This window comes from Tamandua tetradactyla, chromosome 8 (genome assembly GCF_023851605.1).
Source record: "Tamandua tetradactyla isolate mTamTet1 chromosome 8, mTamTet1.pri, whole genome shotgun sequence".
NCBI classification, from domain to species: domain Eukaryota; kingdom Metazoa; phylum Chordata; class Mammalia; order Pilosa; family Myrmecophagidae; genus Tamandua; species Tamandua tetradactyla.
Genome location: NC_135334.1, coordinates 97139042 through 97164641, shown reverse-complemented (window position 1 = coordinate 97164641; position 25600 = coordinate 97139042). Strand labels below are relative to the sequence as shown.

Genomic DNA, 25600 nt, shown 5'->3' with positions numbered 1-25600 from the left:
CTTAATCATGGGAATCTTCAACAGATGTTTTGATAGAGGTTTCCATACTCTGGCTAAGCCTAATGCTTATACAAAGTCTGCTACAATCACAGGTCCTCATGAAGTCTGAAGGAAGGAGGGGGTCAGTTGTTTAATCTTAAAGATGTATCAGGATGTCTCATAGGAACTCCTCCAAAAAGATAGGAAAAGTAGTCATGATTAATTAAATTCTGCAGCAAAAGCTGCATTAGTCGCTGAGATAATTAAATAAAGCAAACAATTCATTGAGCACATTTTCTAACATTTCATGAAAAAAATGCTAAAATTTTCCAGAATGAAAGGAGCTAGATCTTCTCTCTCTCTCTCTCTTTTTCAATATGAAGGTTAAAAAAAAAAAAACAAACAACCTAATCAGAATTGGGCCTAGTGCCAATAGTTAAATATTTGTAGTTTAATGGCAAGAGAGAGGTCTATTTTCTTCCACAATCATTTGTAATTTGCCTTTATACAAGGTGCAGCTATGATCATTCAGACACATTAACCTCCTGTGAGAAGTAAATGCCTGCTGTATTTCCACCATGCTTGAAAGACTCTGTACATTTGGAAACATCAGGAGTAGACCTCCTGCAAGTATTCCCCAGCATCTGTTCAAGGCCTGATTATCCTCAGGACATCCAATTACCTTGCATTTGCAGGTTGTACAGGGAGATCCAACCATTGTCCACACTGAGCCACTGAGCCTTGAAACACCATAGCTGTCCAGACAAGTTTTTCTAATATCATAGGCAATGTTATCAGCCAGGCAGGGGTCACTCACACAGCGGGGGCAGCATTCCCCTTCCAAGATGGCTGAGTACTCACAGCTCAAATTGGGGCAAGTAAGTGGCCAGCAATCTACCTCTCCTTCCTGTGGAAAGAAAGCCAAAAGTACTTTATCATTGTTTCTAAGCACAATTCAATTCCAAAAGTCTCGGAGGGGAAAGGAAGGGTACAGTGACTCCCATCATTTTCCTCACTGAGTGCTCCTACTTAGCCCATTCTGACTTCTCCACATTGATAAGAGGTATTGACAGTAAAGAATAGGAGAATGTAATTAATTGATAATCTTGGAGAGGCTGGTCCCTCTGGGTTTCAGGATTTATCTGACCTAATAACTCTCTAGGAATTATAGCTTCCAGGAAAGCAAACTTAGTGCATGAAACTTTTATAGAGTCTCAGTTCAAACCCTAGGTGTTCTTAAGAGTTAACAGGTGATGTTGGTTAGGGTTCAGCAAACCATGGCAATTAGCACTATCTATCAAAGCTTGCGTAATAGTAACCTTCAGAATAGCCTCTTGGCTCTATTGATCTCTCTTAGCCTCTGATGCCTTATTTTGTTATACTTCTTTTCCCACTTTTGGTCAGTAAGGTGCCAAGATGGCACCCCAGGAGTCACATTCTGTCCTACATTGTCAGGGAGACTTTCACCCCTGAATGTCATGTCCCACATAGGGGACAGGGTAATGATTTTCCTTGCAGAGTTGGGTTTAGAGGGAGAGTGGCCACATTTGAGCAACAAAAGAGGTTTCCTGGAAGCAACTGTTAGGCCTCATTATAGGTAATCTTAGTTTCTCCACTACAGAAATAAGTTTCCTAAGAGCAAGCTTCAAAATCAAGGGCTTGGCCTAATTTCTTCTGAGTCCCCAATTATTGAGAGGGTACCAGGGGTTTCCCAGATGGGAAAGTGTAATAGTACCATATTGGTAGAGTCAAGGGACTCTACTAATACTTTATAATTATCAGCCCACCATGGTTTGAGATGTATCTGGGTATTACATTAAGCTATACAGAATTACAAGGCCTCGTGCTGGTTCTGGGCTCTAGAAGTTTGGGCTGTTTAAATGAGTTACCCAAATAGGTTGATTCAGATTGTGTGTTACAGAAAATTTAGGTTCTAAACATAACAAATCTTTCTGCCTTTGGTTTTATATGGTAGATGTGGGTCTTGAGTACATACCCTATCATCTTTTACCCTGTTTTCTGATTTACCTTAGTCCCAGCCAGGTTGGTTTGTATCTGTCTCTAATTGAGGCCTGATTTCGTTTTTGTTTACTTTAACCATTATTGCATATAACTGTGCTAACTTTCAGGGCTGAAGGACTCTATTTCTGGGTCTTAGGTGTCACAGTTACTCAAATTTCCAGGGAAATACCAGCTGATACACATATAGCTCAATGTCTCAGAGTCTAGGCTGCTGTAAGGGCTTATAATCTGGGCTCCAATTCTCTTGTAAGTATTTTCTGAAAGAGACCTTAGCATATTTGCTCTTTTGTTTCTGGCTTATTTTGCATAATATATTGTCCCCAAGATTTATTCAGTTTGTTGCATGCCTCTCGGCATCTTTCCCTTTTGTAACTGCACCATATTCCATCATAGAAATGTACAAGTTCATCATTCTCCTTCTCAGTCATTGTACCCTTTCGCTCCCTCCATCTGTTGGGCATCATAATAATGTCCAAAATAAACTGTCTTACAGTATCTACACTTTGTTGTAGATCAGCAGCAGTCTCAATTTTATACAATTTTCATTGGCTCATAGAGATAAAGAACCAATAAATAAAGCCTTACCAAATATCAAATCAAAACTACCCCTTATCACATGTTCCTCTCCCCCAATTAGTTGCCCCTGGTAGTGCTGTGGCATTGTTGATGTTTTCCTATCAAATTCTGGCCATAGCATGCAATTGTAGTTTTCCCTCAAACCCATCTACTGTTGATTCTTTGTCTACTATCAAACCTTTTGAAATAGTTCATGTGAGAACTTATTTATAATTGAAGACTTAATCAATGGGATACACGGCACTATATATCCTCCTGCAATCATATTGCTTTTCAATATGGCTATGTTACCTATAACCCCACTAATTTGTTACCATCACTTCTACCTGCCCCTTGAATTTAAGTTCAACCTCATTGGGTAGCCTTTCCCCAAGGATGACTATAAACTTTTGAAATTCTACATATAAAAATTTCATTTATTAAAATTAATACCAATTCTCCTGAGTGCTTGATATTTGCTTTCTTGAAAAAGAAATATAATTTCCTAATATGACTTGAAAACTAATTCTACAGTTGAGTTGGGTTTGTTTCTCTTTTGATGGGGGTTTGAAAAATGCCTATGATTTGAATTTAACTGAGTTATTCTCTTTCATAAATTATCATTTGGAAAGATATATTCTATTAAAATTATCTGCACATTCACTTAGAATTTAGAAAATCTTGCCATATCACTGAATGCTTATTTTCAAAGTCCCATAGACTGGGTCAATTAATTTCAATGACTGTTACACTATGAACTCATGGCTGATAGTTTTCCTTACAAGGTGAAAATGTAGAATGCTCCATATTTGTGACTTTCCAACGTCAGGAAGATCACATTCACTATAACAATGTATCATAAAGTTTTTCCCATCCTTAGAAATACTTGTTTGTGGTATAATTTGAAATAAATAATTAGATAAGAAAATATCCTTTTACTCTAGACTTTATAAAATCTGATGATACCATTAATATTCCTATATTAACATCCAAAACAATCTTCAGCCTTTTCTATATGAAGGGCTATCATCTGAAACAGAATATTCAATGCAGAAAATAATAATAGCAACTATTCCTTAAGCAACTTCTCTGTGTCTTGCATTGTATTTGTCCTTCTCAACTATTCACCAATCTTCATAACAACCCTACAAGACAGGTAGTTTTATATACCTGCTTTATATTTGATGGAAAGAATGATCAGTAAAACGCTAGGACTTGCTCAAGGTCATTACAAAAGAGCTTAGGAGACACAGGATTTCATTCTAGGTCCCTCAGACTCAATTCCTGATATTTCAACAATGTTCCATTGCTTATCATATTGAAACCATTATTGGTTATGATCCCCAAAATAAAAGACTTGCCTCCATAAAACTATAAGTGCCAGTCAAGACAGTGAAAGCTTTCTTTCTAGAAAGGCCTTTTCTTGATCTGGATTTGCTAAAAGTAGTGGCCACAAACTAACATCCCCTGAGCCAAATATGTCCCATAAATGTGTTCTGTTTGTCTGGCATGGTGTTTTAAATAGTGCGATCTGAATAATTTTAGACAGAGCATATGTCCCTCAGTTAGCCATATGTGCCGTCATTCCCTCTACAGGATTACACACAACCAGGAACTGAAGTCTACAGGCAACTGAGTTTGTAACCCCTTCTAGGGTATAAAGAAACCCCCCTCTAATGAAAGCTGACATACCAGACACCGACATTGTTGGCAGCTGTGGGTCCAATTATCTCCACTTCTATAGAGCTTGTGTCCATTTTGATCCAAACATTGACTTGTGACTCTAGTGTCACACTCTGGACAGCAGAAAAGATCAACACTTGGATTCTGGCAATCACAAGCTGTCCGTCGGCAGAATATCTTCCCATCCTGTTTAGGAATGAGGTTAAGGAGATTTCATCAGTAGAGAAACAATGGGGCAGCCCACCAAAAAAAACCAATCCTTTTGATTAGCTTATTATTTCAAATTATCATGTTTCAGTGGTTTATTTTTGGAAATAATAAAACATCCTTTGGAGTAAATCCTTTAAACACTTGACAGAGCTGATAGGAGAGTTATATTTTTTTCTGAACTTTCACAAAATCAAAGACTCTCATGTCATGTATACTTGAATCCTCACTACAGCAACCACATTTGAAAGTCATCAACCTGTTGTTCAGAGTTTTCTGGTCATGGAGAACCCATCTCTATGAAAGGCATTCAAAATAAGTATGTTGGTACATTTCTGAATGTTAAAAATTGACTTGTTACCTTGATTCATTGATCCTAATCACTTCCTTGACACTCAGAAGAAGTGTCAATCTCTTTTGTAATATTTCAACTTACGAGTTATTAGAAGATCACTCTTAAGTTTAAACTGAGTCATCTACTCTCTGGGTTAAATATCTCTAATTTTGCACACAGTCTCTGTAGTTTTTAAGTCTTTCCCTGTCACAGTTGCTTTCTTCTTTAACAAGTTTCAGTACTTCCAAGAATAAAAACAATAATAGTAAGAGTTACCATTAACTGAGCATTTATCTTGTACCACACATATTGAAAAGTCTCATATGTATTATTACATTTAATCCTGATAATTCTGTGGAATAAAAATTTACATCTCCATTTCTTAGACCAGGTGGCTGAGAATTAGAGAATAAACATAATTCTTAGGAATGGTTTGATTAATACAAAGTGAATTAGGACTCATTATTACTTTTTTTAAGCATTATACTTTAAGGTAGCCTGATTTCAATATTTACTTTCTTACTTTGGTTATGTCATAGTGATGACTTATATTGAGCTGAATGAAGACTAAAGCCTCATATAGCCCTAACCCATCTTGTACAGTTGGTTGTTTGGGAGTATCAAGTGTAAAACTTGATGTTTATCTCTGTTCATTTTACCTTTTTAGATTCATTTTATCTCCCCTACCTGTCACAGTGTTTTTTGTTTCTGTCATCAACTATACTTTGCCCTCCTTCATGATTTAATGACATCTGCAAACTTGATGGACCTGCCCTCCGAGTTGTTACTACTTTTTTATAACAATGCTGAACAAGACAGGCCTTGCTGAGAAAAGCCTACTGTTAACTAAAGTGGAAATTCTTAAAAACATTATATTCTTTATGGAGAATGGAAAGAGGACAATCTAGCTAAAAAATAATAACTTAATGCACTGAAACATGTATTCCCCCAAATTGAGGGCACTAGCTCTATCACTGTAAGGAATGGCAAGAAATTATAATATTCCAAAATATCAGGAGAAAGACTTGACATTTGTAAACACACACAAACATATGTGTGTGTGTATGTGTGTGGAGAGAGAGAGAAAGAGAGACTGACTTTAGAGGTAAGAAGGTGAACTGAGTCAGAGGATTTAGCTAGCCTGAACAAAGAAGGGTCCAGATGCTAGGAATCTTCCAACAATAGGCCTTTGGCTTACTGCTCATATATTATTATTTCAACTCATTAATATATTTGCTTGTACAGCCATGAGACACTATGAATCCTTTGGAATTTATTTTAACCAACAAAAGCCAAGAAAAGTAATGACAACTATGGCAAGAAGCCATTTGGTTGACTTGGCTATCAATGACACAATAATATTCTTCCAAGTATAGAGGGAAGGGCCAGGCCTCAGACAGCAACGTGGCCATGTCCGTGACCAGCATCAAAGAAAGGGATAAGTTCTTTCAAAAAAGGACACTGTACTTTGGAGACCCAGAGTGTTAGGTTTCTCCCAAGGTTCTGATTAAAAGAAAGAATAGTCCTACATTTACATATATACTCAGAATTTAAAGCAGGGACTTGAGAACAGATATTTGCACACTGACATTCATAGAGGTATTACCCGCATTGCCAAAGGATGGAAGCAACCCAAGTGTCCATCAGCCGAGAAGTGGATAAACAGAAGATGGTATATACATACACTGGGGTAATATTCAGCTGTAGAAAGGAATGAAGTCCTTACACATGCAACAACATGGATGAACCTTAATGACATCATGTTTGGTGAAACAGGATGCAAAAGAGAAATTATTGTATGATTTCACTCATATAATTAAAATAAGCAAATTCATAGAGTCAGAATCTAGGATATAGGTTACAAGGGGATGGGACAGAAGCAGGGAATAGAGAATTAAGGCTTAAATTGCATGAAATTTCTATATGGGATAATGGAAAAGTTTTGGCAATGAATAGTGGTTATGGCAGCAAAACATTGTGAAAGTAATCAACAATACTAGATTATATATTTGAATATGGTTAAAAGGGGGAAATTGAGGTGTATATAGGTTCTTAGAATAAAAAAATTTTCAAAAAAATCCAGGGAAGTGGATTTAAATCCTAAATTAAACTATGGACTATAGTTAATAGTACAATTATTAAAACGTAATTTCATCAAGGGTAACAAATATACCAACAATACAAGATGTTAATAATAGTGTGATAATCGGGTGGCCCCACAGAATCCTGTATTTTATGCATGATTGTTTGGTAAACCCACAACTTAACTTCTCTAATAAAAAAAGAAGAAAGAATGAATAAAAATAAATGTATAGCCTCCAGGGTTACTGCAAAATAAAGCAATTTCACATCTCATCAATTATGTGAAAATGCCAAGTAGACCCCTCCTAGCTTCTAAAATGTTTCAGAACAATGGTTATGTTCACTTTGGCCTTTGAATTACAGGGTAACTGTCAAGAAAATGATTTTTAATAATGAATATGTCACAGGTAGTTCCATTAATTCAACGAGAATGCCATTTTAAAACATCAGCTCACAGAGCCCACTGGACTACAATCCAAATTTGGCAAGAGAATAGCCCTCATTGTTGATGAGTAATCCTTCTCGTCATAAATTTCTGGGATTATTCCAAGAATTTGACCTGTAGCCCAGCCAACGTGGTCTGAACAATCCCCACTTCAATGCCAAAGATTCACTTTTCCACCCTTCTGCCATTGAAGCTCAATGTTTATGCAATATTATAATGAAAGTTCAGCTATAAACAATTAATAAGTATCACACTAATTCAAATGGCTTCTGAATTTTACAAAGCAGGGACATACATTTTCCTAGCAGCAAAAATGATTTTATTCTTACTACGTGATGAAAAATTATAGGTTTTATATTATAAATTACACAGTTTATTACTGAATAATCAACACATTGATACATTTGCTTCAGATTGTATAATGAAATGTTTTCTTCTATAGAATTTCAAAACTTTTAAATCAAGGAGGTGGATTTAGGTAAGCTTATTTATGTGAGTTGATTAATAACATAAACCAGGGATTGGCAAACTATGGCCCATGGCTCAAATTCTGCCTGCCAATTTTTTTTTTTTTTTTGTAAATTAAGTTTTATTGGTATACAGCCTCTTCTATTCAATTACTTATTGCCTATGGCTGCTGGCACATGATGATGGCAGAGCTGATCAGTTGGAACAGAGGCCTTAAGATCTGCAAAGCCTAAAATAGTTGCCATCTAGCCTTTTATAGGAGATGTTTGCTAACCCCTGATATAAACTGTAAAATTAGAAGTGGTACTCTAGACTTATCTGTTCCACACAGATAAGACCTGCTTTCCACACAATGTTATTGGACTGTTATAGCCAAACTTTCACTTATACAAACAAAGTATTACTTTTGGTTCAGGCTACACTCCATAAACTAGTCCCTTAGCTCTCTGTGATTAGTACTTGGTGTAGAAACACCTTTAGCCACCATTTACCCTGACAACCTTATTTTACTGAAGAGGAAACCAGGTCAAGTGAGAAGAAATGACTTTTTTACACAGCAAGTTACTAGCAGACCAGAACTAAACCCCAATTTGGTCATTTATGCCAATGATTTTCCACTGTGCTACTTCCTTGTATCATAGGAGTCTAGAAAGTAAGACAAAAGATCTCAAAGTGAGATTAGACAGATTCTTGGAGTGATGGTTTTCAAAGTGTAGCCCTCAGACCAGCAACACCCACGTCTCCTGGGAGCTGGTTAGCAATGTAAATGTTTGGGCTCTACCCAGACCTACTGAACCAGAAAGTCTGGAGGTGGGGCCCAGCGATCTGTTTTTACAAACCCCCCAGGTGACTCTGGAACATGCCAAATTTGGGAAGCACTGATGAAGAAATAAGTACCCAGATGCTCAACTCAACAGTTCGTGTGGTCTAAGCCTCAAACTCCTGCAAAGAAAGGGTAGGGTTTAGAACAGCAAAGGAGTTAGGAACTCAGGGGAAGGACAACGGAAGTCAAAGACCTCGTTCCTTGACAGGACCTCTAGAGTCTTGAGACCAGAATAAATCTGCCAATCTTTCCATCCTTCAAAGAAAACAGATAGACCATCTTAGGACGTCAAAAGACAACTCCTGCCATCATAAACCTCCTAGGCAAAGGGAGATATCGATTGTGCTGGTTTGAAAGGAAGTATGCCCCCTAAGAAAAGCCATGTTTTAATATAAATCCCATTTCTTAAAGGTAGAATAATCCCTATTCAATACTGTATATTTGAAACTGTAATGAGATCATTTCCCTGGTTGATGTGATTTAGTTAAGAATGGTTGTTAAACTGGATTAGGGATGACATGTCTCCACCCATTTGAGTGGGTCTTGATTAGTTTCTGAAGTCCTATAAAAGAGGAAACATTTTGGAGAATGAGAGATTCAGAGAGAGCAGAGAATGCTGCAGTACCACGAAGCAGAGTCCACCAGCCAGCGACCTTTGGAGATGAAGAAGGAAAACGCCTCCCAGGGAGCTTCATGAAACAGGAAGCCAGGAGAGAAAGCTAGCAGATGACGGCGCCATGTTCGCCATGTGCCCTTCCAGCTGAGAGAGAAGCCCTGACTGTGTTCACCATGTGCCTTCTCATTTAAGAGAGAGTCCCTGAACTTCATCGGCCTTCTTGAACCAAGGTATCTTTCCCTGGATGCCTTTGATTGGACATTTCCATAGACTTGTTTTAATTGGGACATTTTCTAGGCCTTGGAACTGTAAACTAGCAACTCATTAAATTCCCCCTTTAAAAGCCATTCTGTTTCTTGTATATTGCATTCCAGCAGCTAGCAAACTAGAACATCGATAATGCTGCTGGTTGCATCCAGAGGGTAAAGCAAAGCATTCTTTTATGAGTAAGATACAGGAATCCACAAAGCTAACTTGTAATCTGGTCTCAAACACATGCTGACTCATGCCTAATATGCACCTTGTGAATGACTGCAATTCTTTGGATGGCAGCTCCTTGCAGCTCAGGCTCTTCCCTCCTTGCCAGAAAAAGAATTAGGTCCTTTAGGTGTCCCTACAATGGCCACCTTCCTAAATTTCTGGGCAAATGTTCATATGAGGGCCAGATCAAATAATCAACATTCTAGTCAGTCTTCTAGAAAAGGTCTTCTCCACTTTACCTCACCCTTCTGTGTTCCCACAATAATTTGTTCCTAGGCATGGCAGGTGAGTTGTTCTTTGTGGCATCCATCCATGTTCCTACTCGCTGCTGTAGTCCCCAGAAAACCTCAATACCTTTACAGTATTATACTTGGTTTCAGGATGAATGCTATTCAATTTGGGGGGAGGGAGATTAACTAAAAAAAAACACAGAAGGAAATCTGGCCTTCTTAACTTGTCCTCTTCCTCCCATTGGATTTCCTCCCAGTAACTAGTTATATAATAGTTGTCAGTATCGTCGTAGGTGCAGTAATAGCCATCATTCATTGAGTGCTCACAAGCCCAACTTGTAAACTCTAGAATTTTCTCTTGTCAATAGCACCTGAACTCTTTTTATCTAAGAAAATGGGCAGCTCAATCTCAAAATACTGCTCTGGAGCTGTCACTGACTTGTACCTTCCTTTTTGCTCACAGAATAAAGGCAGACATTGCCCACAGAGGCTCAGAGTTTCTGAATGAAATGATCAGTCATTAGAACTCATCATTGCACTTCTGAGGTCTCCCATGTGACCTTCCCTCTCTATCTCTTTTACAGGTTCTCATCTTTATTCTCTTGAACATTTGCCTCAGCCTAAAGAATTTCCTCCCATTTAGCTTTGATCTTAGGCCATGCATCATACTATTATTACATCTTGATTGGTCCATGCCAATCCCAAACTTAAAATCTCTCATAACCTCTTCTGATCACAGAGTGAAGTCTAAATTTCATGGCATGGCTCTGGTCCCAGTCTTTGCATTCAGGCTCATCAATGGTTATACACTTCCCAATATCTAAGATCATCATTCACTTCACAATTTCCCTAACAAAATATAATTTTAAATTTCTGTACTGTTTTTCTTGCTATTCCCTCAGTTTAGGATTCACTTTTCCCACATCTCTAGTTGGCTACATTAATAATAAGCCCTTTCAATGCCTTATTCAAAGACAAGACTTTACTCATCTCTGTGGTCTGCCCAGATTGCCTACACATCCTCCCCAAATAGAGCACATTTCCCCTTTCCATGTTCCCAGAGCATTATTCATGACACTACTGCAGTATGGCAGGTGTTTGTTTCTGTATCTCTTTCCTTATTCCTTGCCATGATCTCTTACATACACAAAACTATTCATAATAAAATGTTGAATTTCTTGGAAACTAATAAACCCATGGACCTCTCTACCTTCTCACATAGCACAGGTAAAAAATAAAGACATCTTCCTAAGACATTGGGCAAATTTATGAATATAAGTGCCACAGATGGGTATCTATGAAAAGAAGCTGGGTGGTTAACTAAGAGTTAGTGATCAAGCCCAAGGAGATCATTATTTTTCACCCTGACTTTCTATGGTCTGAATAATGCTACAGAAAAAGGCTTCAAGCAGCCCAGCAATCTTACTGTGTCTAATCAGCTAAAGCATCTGAAGGTCCATAACAGCATTGTCACTGCCAAAGAAAAACATGACATCTAAACAAAAGTCCCAATTCATTTGGCCAGCCTTGCTTTACTGATGAACTCCATTTATGTGTGGACATATTCCAAGGCCTCTTTCTCAACTGGCATGAAACACTGGTAGCTAACCTGATGTCATGGGCTCACTTTTTTTGTTGTTTGTCATCTTTCATTTTTTTCAATTTTATCTATCTATCTATCTATCTATCTATCTATCTATCTATCTATCTATCTATCTCATCTATCTATTTATGTGTTACTGATTCCTGAGAGGGAAGTAGGCTTTTAAAAGAACTTTGACTCTGCTTCTGTCAACAGTTCCCTTTGTAGTGTGGTTCGGTTTTATCACCCACTTTGAAATATAAATAATATGATTTAATTACCAATATTTTCTTGAGTTTCCTTTTCAGCTTCCAACGTGATGATATGATAAGCATCATTTCGTCCATTTGGATGATGTGATGCTTATCATGAGATCAACAAAATAAGGTTACAATAATTGCTCATCACCTGTGGCAATTTTAGTCTAATTCTCAGAAGACTTTGGGGACACTTTAGGAGTCAAAGCAGAATAAGTCAATTTAGGCTTCTTGGATTATTAACATAATTAAGGAAACTCTGGGAAAGTTTTAATGATTGGTAAGTTTCCTGCTAAATCAACTAAAATCATCTGCTTACACCAGGGACTGGAGATCCAGAAAACCTAAAAAAGGACTTAGGATCAGGTTGTTATTATCCTTGAAAGTTTGTATGCTGGTTTGAAAGGAAGTATGCCCCCTAAGAAAAACCATGTTTTGATATAAATCCCATTTCTTAAAGGTAGAATAATCCCTATTCAATACTGTATATTTGAAACTGTGATGAGATCATTTCCCTGGCTGATGTGATTAAGTCAAGAATGGTTGTTAAACTGGATTAGGGATGACATGTCTCCACACATTTGAGTGGGTCATGATTGGTTTATTGGAGTCCTATAAAAGAGGAAATATTTTGGAGAATGAGAGATTCAGAGAGAGTGACAATACTAAGCAGAGAGTCCACCAACCAGCGACCTTTGGAGATAAAGAAGGAAGACGCCTCCCAGGGAGCTTCATGAAACAGGAAGCCAGGAGAGAAAGCTAGCAGATGACGGCGCCATGTTCGCCATGTGCCCTTCCAGCAGAGAGAGAAGCCCTGACTGTGTTCGCCATGTGCCTTCTCACTTGAGAGAGAAACCCTGAACTTCATCGGCCTTCTTGAACCAAGGTATCTTTCCCTGGATGCCTTTGATTGGACATGTCTATAGACTTGTTTTAATTGGGACATTTTCTCGGTCTTAGAACAGTAAACCAGCAATGCATTAAATTCTTCCTTTTAAAAGCCATCCCATTTCTGGTATATTGCATTCCAGCAGCGAGCAAACTAGAACAGTTTGGAAAAACAATACTTTTGAAAAGAACTAATAAAAGCATTCATCTTTGTTTTGCTGACTTAATGAAGCCCTTCTCAACTATTCTAACCCACAATGAGCTTTTTCTTCTCTTAATAACCTTTCCTTTCAGTCACTGCCACATGGTTAAATTATTATACTTAATAATTTCAAAACTTTTTGAGAGCATGCCTCATGTGGTCATTAACATAGCACCAGGTTGAGAGTTTGAGCTCAGTCAAGTTGGATTGACAACGATTACCTGACTGATTTTTACATATTATCAAAAACTATTATTTGTACGGTGTTATAGGCCATGTGGCAAGATGGTGAAACTATGAACCTTGGGTGGAGCTCAGTCCCAGCTTAGATTTATATCTTAGGATATTTGTGGCAAGTTACTTAACCCCTAAGAAACTCAGTTCCTAAATTGTAATAAGGATTTTTATAATGCTGTTACAGGGTGCTTAGAACACAGGAAGTATCCCAAAACTAGCAGCAATGTAACTAAGTTTGGGTATGTAATTAGGCTTAAGTGTAATGGGATAAAAACAGGCATTACGGGGTAACTGCTGAAGCACTTAGTATTGTAGTTCGCCTAAATAGGTGCTCCCGGGTCTGTTGAGGTATGGCAGACTTGAAGGCAGGTAGATGAATTGGATGACTTCTCAAGCCTCGTTTCAACTCTGTTCCCAGGGAGCACTTTGGGAATTTGTCAGGAGGCCCAGTTTTCTAAAAGCCTACTAAGCAGGGTGGGTGATGGTGGTGCAGTGGCAGAGTTCTCGCCTGCCATACCAGAGACCGGGGTTCAATTCCCGGTGCCTGCCCAGGCAAAAAAAAAAGCCTACTAAGCAATTAATTTCTCTTGATTCCTAGGCCTATAAAGCCCAAGATTAAACTGTTTCACCATCCTAACAGGCAAAGAAATACAATGCAAAAATTGCAATTAAACAACATCAAAGGGAAATGATTAAGCAAGACCAACAAAAGAAGCACACAGAAATCAAACGCTTTAATAGGCTCATTTTGCAAAGCATAAAGCAAAGCTAGACAATGACAGAATTTTATTTTCATAAGCATTAAACTCCCTTCCAGACAATTTAATGTAAGGAATAGTCTGGCACTGAGAATAACAAAGGTGAGATCAATTACAGGATGCTTCGCACCATCATTCTCATTTGTTCAAATGGAAGTCTACCTGTCTCTAACCACCAGAAGCAAGCTGTGAGCGTTGCCTTCCTGGATGATGTCACCACAGAAGTGAACTTGTTCATGCAGGTGATCATCTCAGGCAAGGAGCAGTTTTTATCAGTAAGTCTGTGTAAGTGTGGGAAGAGGGCTCATTAAAGCTCTCACCCAACCAACCTTGAAGGCACTGCAGACTCTCAGAGGGAGGACAAACACCAGCTTCTCTGCCCAGCTTTTCCCATGCTCTGCAGTCTAGTTTCAACCCCCTACCTCACCTTTCCATCAATTCAAAGCAGATTTGCCTGCCACTCAGCATCATTATTAGCTGTAGCATGGATGAGAACAGGAGAAATCTTTTCAGGAACTACAGGAGACGCATAAGTCAACAGCCTTCAGGAGAGAGGTGGGGAGGGAGGGGAGAGAAGGAGAGAGAGAAATAACAGTTACAATTTCAGCTGTACCAAGTCAGTCTCACCTTGCAAGAACAGACCGAACACCTGTCTTCTTTCAGTGTCCACACTTGCCCATTACGCTTTAGTCCTCCCTCGTGAGGGCAGTCACCAGAGCAAGAGGGTCCAGACGGACAGAGGCAGTCAAAGCCCCCTGCCAGATTGATGCAGACAGAATCATTCCAACAGGTATGAGTCCTTAAGGCACATTCATCGATGTCTGCAATGAAGAAAGAATTCCCAGAGCTTTAGAATTCAGGCAAGGGAACTCAGAAAATAATAATAATTTACAATACAATAGCTAATACTATTGAGCTTCTACCATGTGCCAAGTAGTGTGTCAAGCTGTTCCTTTACATTATCTCATTTACGCTACAAGTCACCTCTATGTGGGAGCATTTGCTCTTATCCCTATTTTGCGAATAATAGATCTGGGGCTCACAAAAGTTAAATAACATGCCCACCCTCATTCGCTAATAAATGGCTGGTTTGAGACCCACAACCACAGCTGTCTGACTCCAACTACTGAAATATTCAGTAGGAGCTATGAACTGGTTTACAGATACTCTCAAGAATCATTCCACGCAGACGCCCAAAATGCTATTAATTCATTAACAGTGTGGATAAACTCCATGGAGATCTGGGTCTTTTAGAAAAGGTGTAAATAGATTAGCCACTGAGCAGGAACAAGTGGTCAATTAGGGGCAGCCTGAGACATTTCGACAGCCCCCAGATCCTGGGGCCAAGTTTGAAAGAAAAGGGCATAATTCTTACTAGGTAGGTAACTTACTAATCAGAGAGTGCCTCACCACCCTACTGACAAGAAGTATTTTTGTTCACCCAAAGAAGAAGCTTAAAGCTACATTAAGGTATGGCATGGATACTGTTGAAAGATACACATATATTATGCTGTTTTTCAATGGCAGCTAAGTATGGAAGGGAATTTTAAATCCAGTCAGCATCTTCTGACATTCAGAGCTTGAGTCACCTAAACAACATCTCAAGCACATAGTTATCCAGCCCTGAATTGAGACCTTTCCCAATGGATAATCTATTATTTCTCAAGGCAATCAACTCCATATTTGAATTACTCTCTTAGAAAAATCTTCCCTAAATTGAGATAAAATATATTACCCAATAACTTTTACTCATTGATACTAGTTCTGGAGCCAATCAAGAAAAGTCTAACTTTCTTTTTATGCCAATCCTTAATGTATTTGAAGACACTGCTTGTGAGTCTATCAGGGTCCTCTACCCCCATGATTCATCCATTGCCATGCTTTCAAGTATCTTTCTGATGACAATACTGATTTCAACAAATTTCTACCAAGAGTCTGCTCTACATGAGATTCTTTGCATACTAGAGATTAATAGGGGTTGACAACGACATATAAGACACTGTCCTCATTGGGTTGATAAGGAGGGACACAGGCATATACACAAATAACACTTGATAGGCTAATAATTGGTAGCTTGACTCCTACAATGAGTAAGAATAAGAACAGTGTAGGTTAACATATTTCACATATTTGCATTACATTTTAAAACATGCACATAGATATAGGCAATTGGTTGAGGATAATGGAACTAAATTGAAGAAAAAATAATCAGTAATGGTATTTCACCCATAAATGCTCAAAGCAATTTTAAAGGCATAATACCAGTTGGATTGCTACTACTTTATATTGCTATCTATTGTTTCACAGATTTTCAGTGCTCTTTTTCATTTAAAACATTTAATAGCAGGGCAGAAATAGCTATTCTCATTTCACAAAAGAGGATACTAAGGTGGGAAGAGAGAGGCTAAGTCGTTTCTTCATGGTGACATAGCTAGCACATTTATGCACATTCTGGCAGCTGCACTAGAGCGCTTTCCCCTATGCTAAGCCAATTCAATGTCTAAAGTTATCTTTAAGCATACTAGAAAGTTAGAAAGTTCTGTGGTTTTATCTACTTTTAACTATTTATGCTTTATACACTGCAAATTATTTTTAAGGATACATTCTTACTTAGATCTTCTTTAGTAATTTTAGTTGAGATTCTGAGGCTGTTATGATACAATTAGCCCATCAGTGTTTGCTAGAATAATGAACTGCTGTGACTTAAAAAAGAATAATAAATAAATGACCTATCTTTTCTTTCTGACTGCATGCAATGAATTGGTATAAAACATTGCTTCACAGCATTGCATTGAAATGGACCAAGTGGCTTAGGAATTCCAGCAATATTTAGAAGCTAATTCTTTCCATGGCCTACTTTTTGTCCTGGTCCCATCAATTTTAGCCTCAGCCAAGCCATTTAGTTAATGATCATTCTTTGAAAACTATGGAAATAACCTTATGATTATTTAATAATCTTATGATTATAATGAAATAATTACAATGCCTGGATTCGAGGTCAACTAAAATCTGGCCTCATAGTTTGGTCATGCCCATGCAATCCTCAATGCATTTGCATAAATGGTGCCCTGCCTAGAAACCTCTCATCTCTCCTTTGTTCTTCCCCTACTCTAGGTTTTTCCCAAATAGCACTGTTTTTGAGAGTCAGATGACCTAGGTTTAAAATCAAGCTCTTCCATTTAACTGAGTACTTCCCAGGTGCTGGTCATTTATACATCACAACTGTATGTCCTTGGGCACATTATTAATTACATCTGACCCTCATTTATTTCCTTTGAAAAGCCATAGCCACCTACTCTATAGTCTTCTGAATATGAAAAAGTTAGATTACATAATGAGGATTCAATAAATATTTGTTTCTTGATTTAATACCTCTCAATATTTAAGACAAAGTTCAAGCCTATGCCTTCAGTTAAGCACCCTCCAAATAGGATGCCAAGTCACAATAATCATTCAAGTCCCTTGAACTCCCATTGCAATGATAGTCTCTGTACCATATGGCTTAGGATCTAGGTATATATTACCTTGGAAATACACTAAAGTGACAAGTTTGCATTATTCTTATCTCTCCAGGTTTTGCTGAAAGCAACTGACTACAAATATTCTGTCTTGTATTTCTCTGAACACTTATATAGCCTAATATGTATCTCTAGGAGACTAAGCTACAGGGCAAATTGATAGAATGATAGCTCAATAGATGCCTCATTATATATGTAATCATAAAAAATAAAATACAGGTTTCTTGAATTGTTTCGGCTCAGACGCTGGTAAAGCCCTTGGATTGGTTCAAAATATGATGAATACAATAAAGTAGGAAATAGGGAAGGCAATGTCTTATTTTTAAATATTACTTTTGTCAAATGCTTGAGAACGAGAGCAGAGAAAGCCCATTAACAAAATCACCTGGAGGCCAATGCAGTCGTTTTCATTTATCTCCCTGATTCCAGCCACTTCTCAGTCTAATCCAGAGATTCTCCACCATGGGCAGGATAGGAACATTTCAGGAGACTTAACAAGCACTGGTGTTCAGGTTCTCCACCACTAGAGATGCTGATTTAACTGTTGTAGAACAGGGTCCTGACATCTAGACTCTGTTCAGCAAGATGAAGGCCATTGCTTTAAGCCATCTTCCATAGGAGAGTAATGTTCTAAAAAAGCAAATCTGACAAATCTGACCACATCACTCCTCTGCTTACCAACTCTCAGTGGTTTCCTAGCATGTCGTACAGGCCCCTAGCTAAAGCTTCAGTTTTTTCTTCTGTTCCTTCCTCTTTCCATTAAAAAACAATGGGAGATTCACAAACAATGCACGTTGTTTCCTATTTTGTGTCTCAAAATATCCCCTTTCTTGTTATGGGAGTGCTCTCCTCCTCTTTCTCAACCTATACGGAATAAGGTGGGCATAAATTTATTAACTGATAAGATAAGCACTTCTCTTTCTGTGCTATCTTCATTCCTATACACTCTTCAAAATCAATATGAAGCATTACCACCATTCCTCATTCTGCAAGACAGTCATTATTGATTTTTTGCTTCCTCTGTACCTTATACACAATTCTATCCTTGCCCTTATTTCTCAGGAATTCATGCTTCCTATGTCAGATGGTAAGCTCATCAAGGACAGGGAAAAATTTCTTTATTCTTTCTCTTCCCGGTGCAGAGTACAGAATACAATGAGGATGTTCAAAGTGCTTCTGAAATGGAACTTACATAAATCCAGGAAAATCACAGACCAATAACATTATAAAGTCTAGTTTGCCAAAATTTGGTCTCCGAGTTCTTCAGGAACCTTGGCATAACCACAATTCTCCCCTCAATCCTCCCCTTCAGGTTAGGTTTTCTCTGGTAAAGCCCTTGGATTAGTTCAAAATGTGATGACTACAATGAAGTAGCAAACAGGGAAGGCAATGTCTTACTTTTAACTTTCACTTTTGTCAAATGCTTGAGAACAAGAGCAGAGCAAGCCTATTAACAAAATCCTCCTGCAATTGCCTGGAAACTCAATTTCAACAGATACACTACTGGTGGCTACAAAAGGTTCTGTAATTTATGGTCTCCTCTAATATAATCTCTAAATTGACAACTAATACCCAATCCTAATAGGATTTTTTTTTTTTTTTAGTATTTAGTTATTTCATGTGAAAAGTTGATTGGCAGTGTTCTCATCCCTAAAATTACGACATCTGAGCATAAAGACACACACACCTAGTTTATGCAATCAAGACATGGTGCAAAATCAGGATTTGCTTTCTCTGCTCCAGAATGGAAGGATTTCACAGTTGAATATAGAACCATATTGCCTACAGAGTTCCATGTAATTGCTTTACTTATGACACAGAAATCAAATTCTGCTTCCATGCAATTTAACAGATTTATGGAAAGCCAGATGTTAGCAATTACGGAAACTGACATTATTCATATTCTTGGTAATACAGACCTGTCTGCTCTGCACAAAGCCAACTTAATCTATTATACATATCCCAAGGCATCCAAAGGCAAGAGGCACCCTATTTACATATTGCAACTGTTGTTCTCTGCTGAGCAAACACAAAGACATTCACCCGTGAGACTTTCCCAAATCATCAGACAGGACTACGAAAACAAAGAGGCAATGAAACGAAAATCAGGCAAAATATACCGTAGTGAAATCTATAATCATTAGCGTGTACTTGCTTTTTCTTATTGTAAATAATGGCTCTCTGTGATTTCCCTGTGTTTCTCCTTACATATTCATTATTTAAATGTGCCATGCTCGGGTGAGAATTTTTTCAATAAAATTTCATAGCTAAGCCTGCATTAAAACTAATTTTCTTGCATTGACATTTTCACAATTTACAAAGTCTGTTATTATTATACTCAGTTTTGCTTTTTAAAAAGGTCCAGTTGTGCCTAGTCAATCTGCTTTCTTCTTTGATTTGAGTTCTCAGGTTACTTGGGCATATAGGAAAATACAATTCAGAGATGTTTATATCAGCTGCAATCAAACCAATTCCAACCTAGCCCCAAACAACTTTCCTACTTTTGAAAAAAATGTCTACACAGAAGTTTTAATAGTATAACAACAGTGATGGCACCTCCAACAGGAGCTTAAACTTCTACAGGTTGATTTCAAAGATCAAGGGAAACATTTTTTATCAGTGGTTTGGTGGCAGCTAGGACAAAGGAGTGACCTTTTTCATCACCCCTTATTCCTGTTTCTTGAATAATGTTCACAACACATTTAGTCTTACTTTCAAACTCAAAACAGGTGATATGTCAGAAAACAAAATTTAACCTGGGGTTTGAATATCCAGCTGGGTGTGTTCTGCCTTGGAAATCATTACCAGACATTAGTGGCTCTTAAACAAAAACAGAGCTTGGGGGTTTATTAATGATAAACAAGATAGAGCACAGATGCCTCTTCCCTATCCAAAACAATATTGGTTCTTTTACAGTGGCAGAGAGGAAATTACAGGGAAAAATATAGAGGCTGCATATCAGCATAGTAAATAATAGAAGAATCTGAGGTCCAACATGGCTTCCAAAATAAAAGGCTGATGTAATTTTAAGCCTAATAGTAAGTTTCTGGTCCAGAATAAGAGAGATGATAATTATGCTCTATTGTGTACTGGTCTATACTTGAATACTATGTTCCCTTCAGAGCATGGAAGAGTGAGGTTGACACACTGGGGCACAACAGAAGAGATTCAACTGTGGGATGAGTGGCTCAAACTCACCTCATTTAAATAGAACAAGAGACATTCAGCCTGAAAAGGCTAAGACTCAAAGAAGTGATAAGTGAACTACAACTTCATCTATCTGAGATGCTGCCATGTATTTCTTAGGAAGAGGTTCCAATGCCCTCCAGTGTTAACTCTTCCATCTTTGTTCCAGCTTTCAGCCTTTGCTGAGTCAGGAGGAAACCTGACTATGGTGTTTTCTATGGTGTTTCTCTTATTTTCAGTGGGCAATTTTGTTACTCTCCATTGAATTCCTCCATTTTTCCTTTAACAGAGAAGATTCTCTCTTTAAACTAAGAAAAGGAACACATCTTTTGGGCTCATTTTCTCATTTATTCTCTAGAACCTGGTCTTACAACAACTAGTTGTTGCCTCTCCTTCCTCATCTTCATTCCCCCTGATTGCTTGCAAGCTTTCCTGTACTCCTGTCTTCTAAGAGTAAATCTTGAAGCTTTCCAGGATCACTAGTTTGAAAAAACATCTTCTTTTAAAAAAACAATATTGTAACAAATATTGTTGTTGATCATCTCAGTCTAGGAGCTCTTTTCTTGACCGTTCTGGGATGTGATATTTTTCTGGTTATCCTCTTACCTCTGCATTCATCCAGTCTCTTATAATCAACCACTAATCCATTAATTCGTCCCACACATACAGAGCGTCTACTCGTGCTAGGGGTTGGGGATCCAATGGGTGGAGAAGACAGATATGTTCCTACAAGTACAGACCTTCTTCTTGCATGTTTTAAGTTATTAAACTTCTCAAGGTTCCACATCTAGTCTTTGCTTCTCTTTCTCCTTGGTGGAAGCAGCACAGCATACCAACTGAAAGCATAAGCTTTGGCATCTAGTAGCTCTGAATCTGAGTTAGGAAGACCAAGCATCCCAGTTTGCCTGGGTCTGAGTGGTTTCCCGAGATAGGAGACTTCTAGTGCCAAATTGAGAATAGTCCCGGCAAACCAGTACAAGTTTGTCACTTTGATCCCAGTCTTATCCCTGCAGCTTACTAGCTGTATAACTCTGGAAAATTTACTTAGCCTCTCTGGGCAAGGGTTCCATCATTTGAAAAATGTGATAAAAATATCCCAACCCTGGTTTTGTTTCCTAAATCATCAGAGTGCAATATAACAGAAATAGACTGCCCTTTAACAATGGGGATTTATTAGCTTACAAATTTACAATTCTGAGGCAGTGAAAATGTCAATCAAGGCATCGATAGGAAGATACCTTCTCTGAAAACCAGTGACCAGTGAGTGTGGTTTCCTCTGTCAGATAGCAAGGCACATTGTGATGTCTGCTGGACCTTTTCTCCCAGGTTTCATTGCTTTCAGTTCCTGGTTTCAGTGGCTTCCTCTCTGAGCTTCTATGGCTCTGTTAGCTTCCCCAGGGCTTTCCTATGAGCTTCTCTCAGTTTCATCTCTTTTTGCCTCTGTATGTGCTTTATCCTCTTATAAAGGACTCCACCAAGAGAACCAAGACCCACCTTTAATGAGGTAGGTCATATCTCAATTGAAATAACCTAATCAAAAGGCCCCACCCTCAATAGGTCTATACCCACAGGAATGGATTAAAAGGACATGGCTTTTTCTTGGGTACACACAAATTCTAACTACCATATAGGAATTACTCAGAAAACATTAGTTGCTATTACTGTTGATCTTGTTCTTATTGTTTCTATAATTGTTGTTTCATAGAGTTCATCTCATTTTATGAATTCTACTATTTCATCACTTTGGGATGCACTCAACTGTGCACCAACAGTCCTGAGACTTATTATATGGAAAACCCACCTCCAATTGTTTTCTGAACATTTCCAATTAAATTCTTAATTCTCACACAAATTCACAAGGTTTTCATCAGTACATTAGCTAGCCAAACCCAGAACTGTTAATACTTTAAGTTCTCCTTGAGCACTAATCAGTAAATCTGTTAATATTAAATGACAAATTAAATGACAAATGCTGAAATATGAGTTTCTGAAACTGCCTTGGTCACAGAGTATATTTTATTTATAGGCTGTACAAATTTAGGCGTTTTATTGCAGATGACAAAAGCAATTCTTTCCAGATAGGGAAAATAAAAGGAGAATAAAACCATGCAGCCTTCTAATTAAGCAAGTGGTTTTACTTTCTGCCATGAACAAGTCATGCTTCTTTAACCAGTGATTAAATTTGTTTAAAATCAATACAGTTCTGACAGGTGGAGAGAATAATAAAAATCTATAAATATTGAAATAGTTGCTATCTAAAGAGAATTTTGCTACACAAAGTGGCTACAATATTGATGCCAATGCCCCTTAGTTGGTTTTTTTTTAATATATATATCTGCTTATGGGTGGAGATGGAAGTGTTATAATTAGTGTTTGTATCACAAAGAAGTGGAACTGATAATTTTTCACTAACTGCTAGATGCCAAACAATGGGTCATACACATTTGTATTATTATACTCTTTGTAATGTTCAATGTCTTTAACAAAATTTCACTTCAGTTGAAAAGATTCATGCCTCCTGTACTTTAATTTTATGTTTCCCATATCTCCTTCATGTTACCATTTATGGTTGACTGGGAACACATTTTTCTATCTTCCTTACCCCTTCAGAACTGTAAGTTCGGTCTTATTTATACTTGAATCTCTCATAGCACCTTATACAGTATCTTTTACCTACTAAGAAATACATAAATACTTGTTAAATTTGAATCTGGTTAAGCTGTGATTAAAAAAAAAAAAGAATCCTTGCCCTTTTGGGGCTTCAGATTTGTCTTCGGTAAAGTATAAGCATTGCATGAAATATTTTTTAACATCTTGTCCATTTACAAATTGATATGATTACTTTCACCTCTGTAGGGCTAAACCTATAATTCCAATGCCTATGAGTGGTGACAGATGGAGAACAGGATAGAGGTAAAGGGAAGAAACCAGCCTCAGGATAACAAATAGATATTTTAGAATTAAACAGCTGTCTGGGACATCCAATATTTATTGAAACCTCTCTTGTCTCCCATAATGAGTATTTGTCAGCAAGCGCCAAAGAGAAGAAGTAATGAGGGGAGAAGCATGGTTTCCCCATCTGTACTGGAGCCTTGGCAATGCAATCCCATAGACAGGGCATCCAGCCAGGGTGAAAACCAAAGCTAACTCCTTATTTTGACAAATGATTCTTCATGCAAGTTGTCAGATGAGAAATAATTTCTTCTCTCTTCTATGCCAAGCAAAGATCTAAGGCACAGAGAGATTACACAGTAATTTCATTTAATACAAGAAGCATCTGGCAACTTACAAGGAAATCGAAGTTCAAAAAAATCATTGTCAATGGTACAATTCCAGAATTATGTCCCAATCGAATTAACAAGAGCATCAGATTACAGCAGCTAAGAATTCAAAGGCCTTTCAGGCCACTATTTATTGTCTCTTCTTTTTTTTTTTTTTTTTTTACTAATTGTGATCTCAAACTTCTAAGGGGCAGCCAAGGCTGTTCCCTAAATTCTGCCCCAGTGGAAGGGGAGTTTAGATCAAGGGCAGAATTTTGGGTACTATACCAAGAAGGACAGTATCTGCTGAGAAGATTCACAAGCTATAAATAAATATGGACTTGACGCCATGTTCTCTTTTCTTGGATGATTTTCTCTCTTTAGAGCTTCTTCCTTCTTCATATTTCCTCAATAGTTCTAATCAATTGGTTTAATAAAGCAGGCTTGGGGAACCCCTCTGTTCTGGAGGAATATTCTCTAGGAAGGCCTAGAGACCTTTTTTGAGATCAAAGTATAGGAAGCTCAGAGTGGGTGCCTTGGACCCCTTCTGCTCTAAGCCTTTGGGAAAGAAATCCTCTTTACCTTGAATTTGTATTTCTGTGCTTCTTTCCCTAAGGAGGTCAAATCTTAAGGGTCAAAACAAAGCTGGTTTCCAAGAATAAAGCAAAGTGGCCTAGTCAGGCTGCCAGAGTCTAGTTGGTAGATCTCCAAAAGACTAACCAATACAGCTTCTACATATATTGACTGATGTCCACTGTATGCAAAAGGTAATAGAATGATGGAAACAAAGTCCTTATAGAAACAAATAAATAATTAATGGCAGCAAACATAAGCCTCACTTTCTATCCCATACTAACCTTTATTCATTATTCCTCTCCATTTCTGCTACCTGTACCTTTTTAAGAGCATCATAACAGTTTTCTTTGCCTAGGGAAACTAGATTAATAATCTGATCCTGCCACTTTCTAGTGATCTTACAGATTTTTTTTTTGCAGGAAACGACCCAGTTTGAATTTGCTCCAACGTAATACATATATAGGAGTTGGGAGAAACTTGTATTTGAATCCATATCTTAATGTATATATGTCTCCAAACTAACCATTTTAGCCGGTCATTTTCATAATTTCTTAGCTGAGAAATTATTACTCATTATGTCAGTGGGAAAATTCAGATCTCTCTGCTCTTCAGTTTCTCCATCTATAAAATGGGGAATTGGACCAACCTTGCAGGGTTGTGAGAATTATAGGACAAAATGCTAGCAGATAGTAGTTGCTTGATAATGATCAAAAGCTGACTACTTCAGGAGCTAGCTAATTCTGAGGAATTCATTTTTTCAGATAAAAGGCCTTCCAAGCAAGAGGATTTTTTTTTTTTTGGCAGGAACAAAAATGCACATTTTAAGCAAACAACATTGAAATACTTATAACAGAGATCTTAATTTTGTGGGAAATGCTACTTATTTATATAGCTATATTTTATGAAAAAACCACCCACTTCCCAAGAAAATATTACACTTTTTCATAACAAATTTCATATTTTCAACAACACTCAGAGACAGATATTATAAAATAGAATTCAAAATGTTCAATTTTTTAGCTTAGAACCCAAGAACCTTCATAATCTGGCCTGCAACTCTGTTTCCAGACTTCTTGCTCATCATTCCCTACCCATTACCCATTCATGTAAATTGGACCTCATCCACAGGGGAAGTATCCTGATCTCTTGAACACAGTTAGATTGCCGACTTGACTTTGTCTCCAGAGTTAAGTTGCTCTCTCTGCCTGAAAT

At 37.8% G+C, this 25600-nt stretch overlaps 1 protein-coding gene across 1 annotated transcript in view; it reads right to left on the bottom strand.

Annotated features, from left to right (window-relative positions):
* Positions 1–25600, bottom strand: part of NELL1 (neural EGFL like 1) — an 884414-nt gene that overhangs the window by 4784 nt on the left and 854030 nt on the right. Inside the window, exons 17-19 of the mRNA XM_077114226.1 lie at positions 14476–14669; positions 4249–4425; positions 662–886 (exon numbers count right to left, since the gene is read on the bottom strand). Coding sequence (XP_076970341.1) covers positions 662–886; positions 4249–4425; positions 14476–14669 — 596 coding nt within the window. The remainder of the gene's footprint in view (positions 1–661; positions 887–4248; positions 4426–14475; positions 14670–25600) is intronic.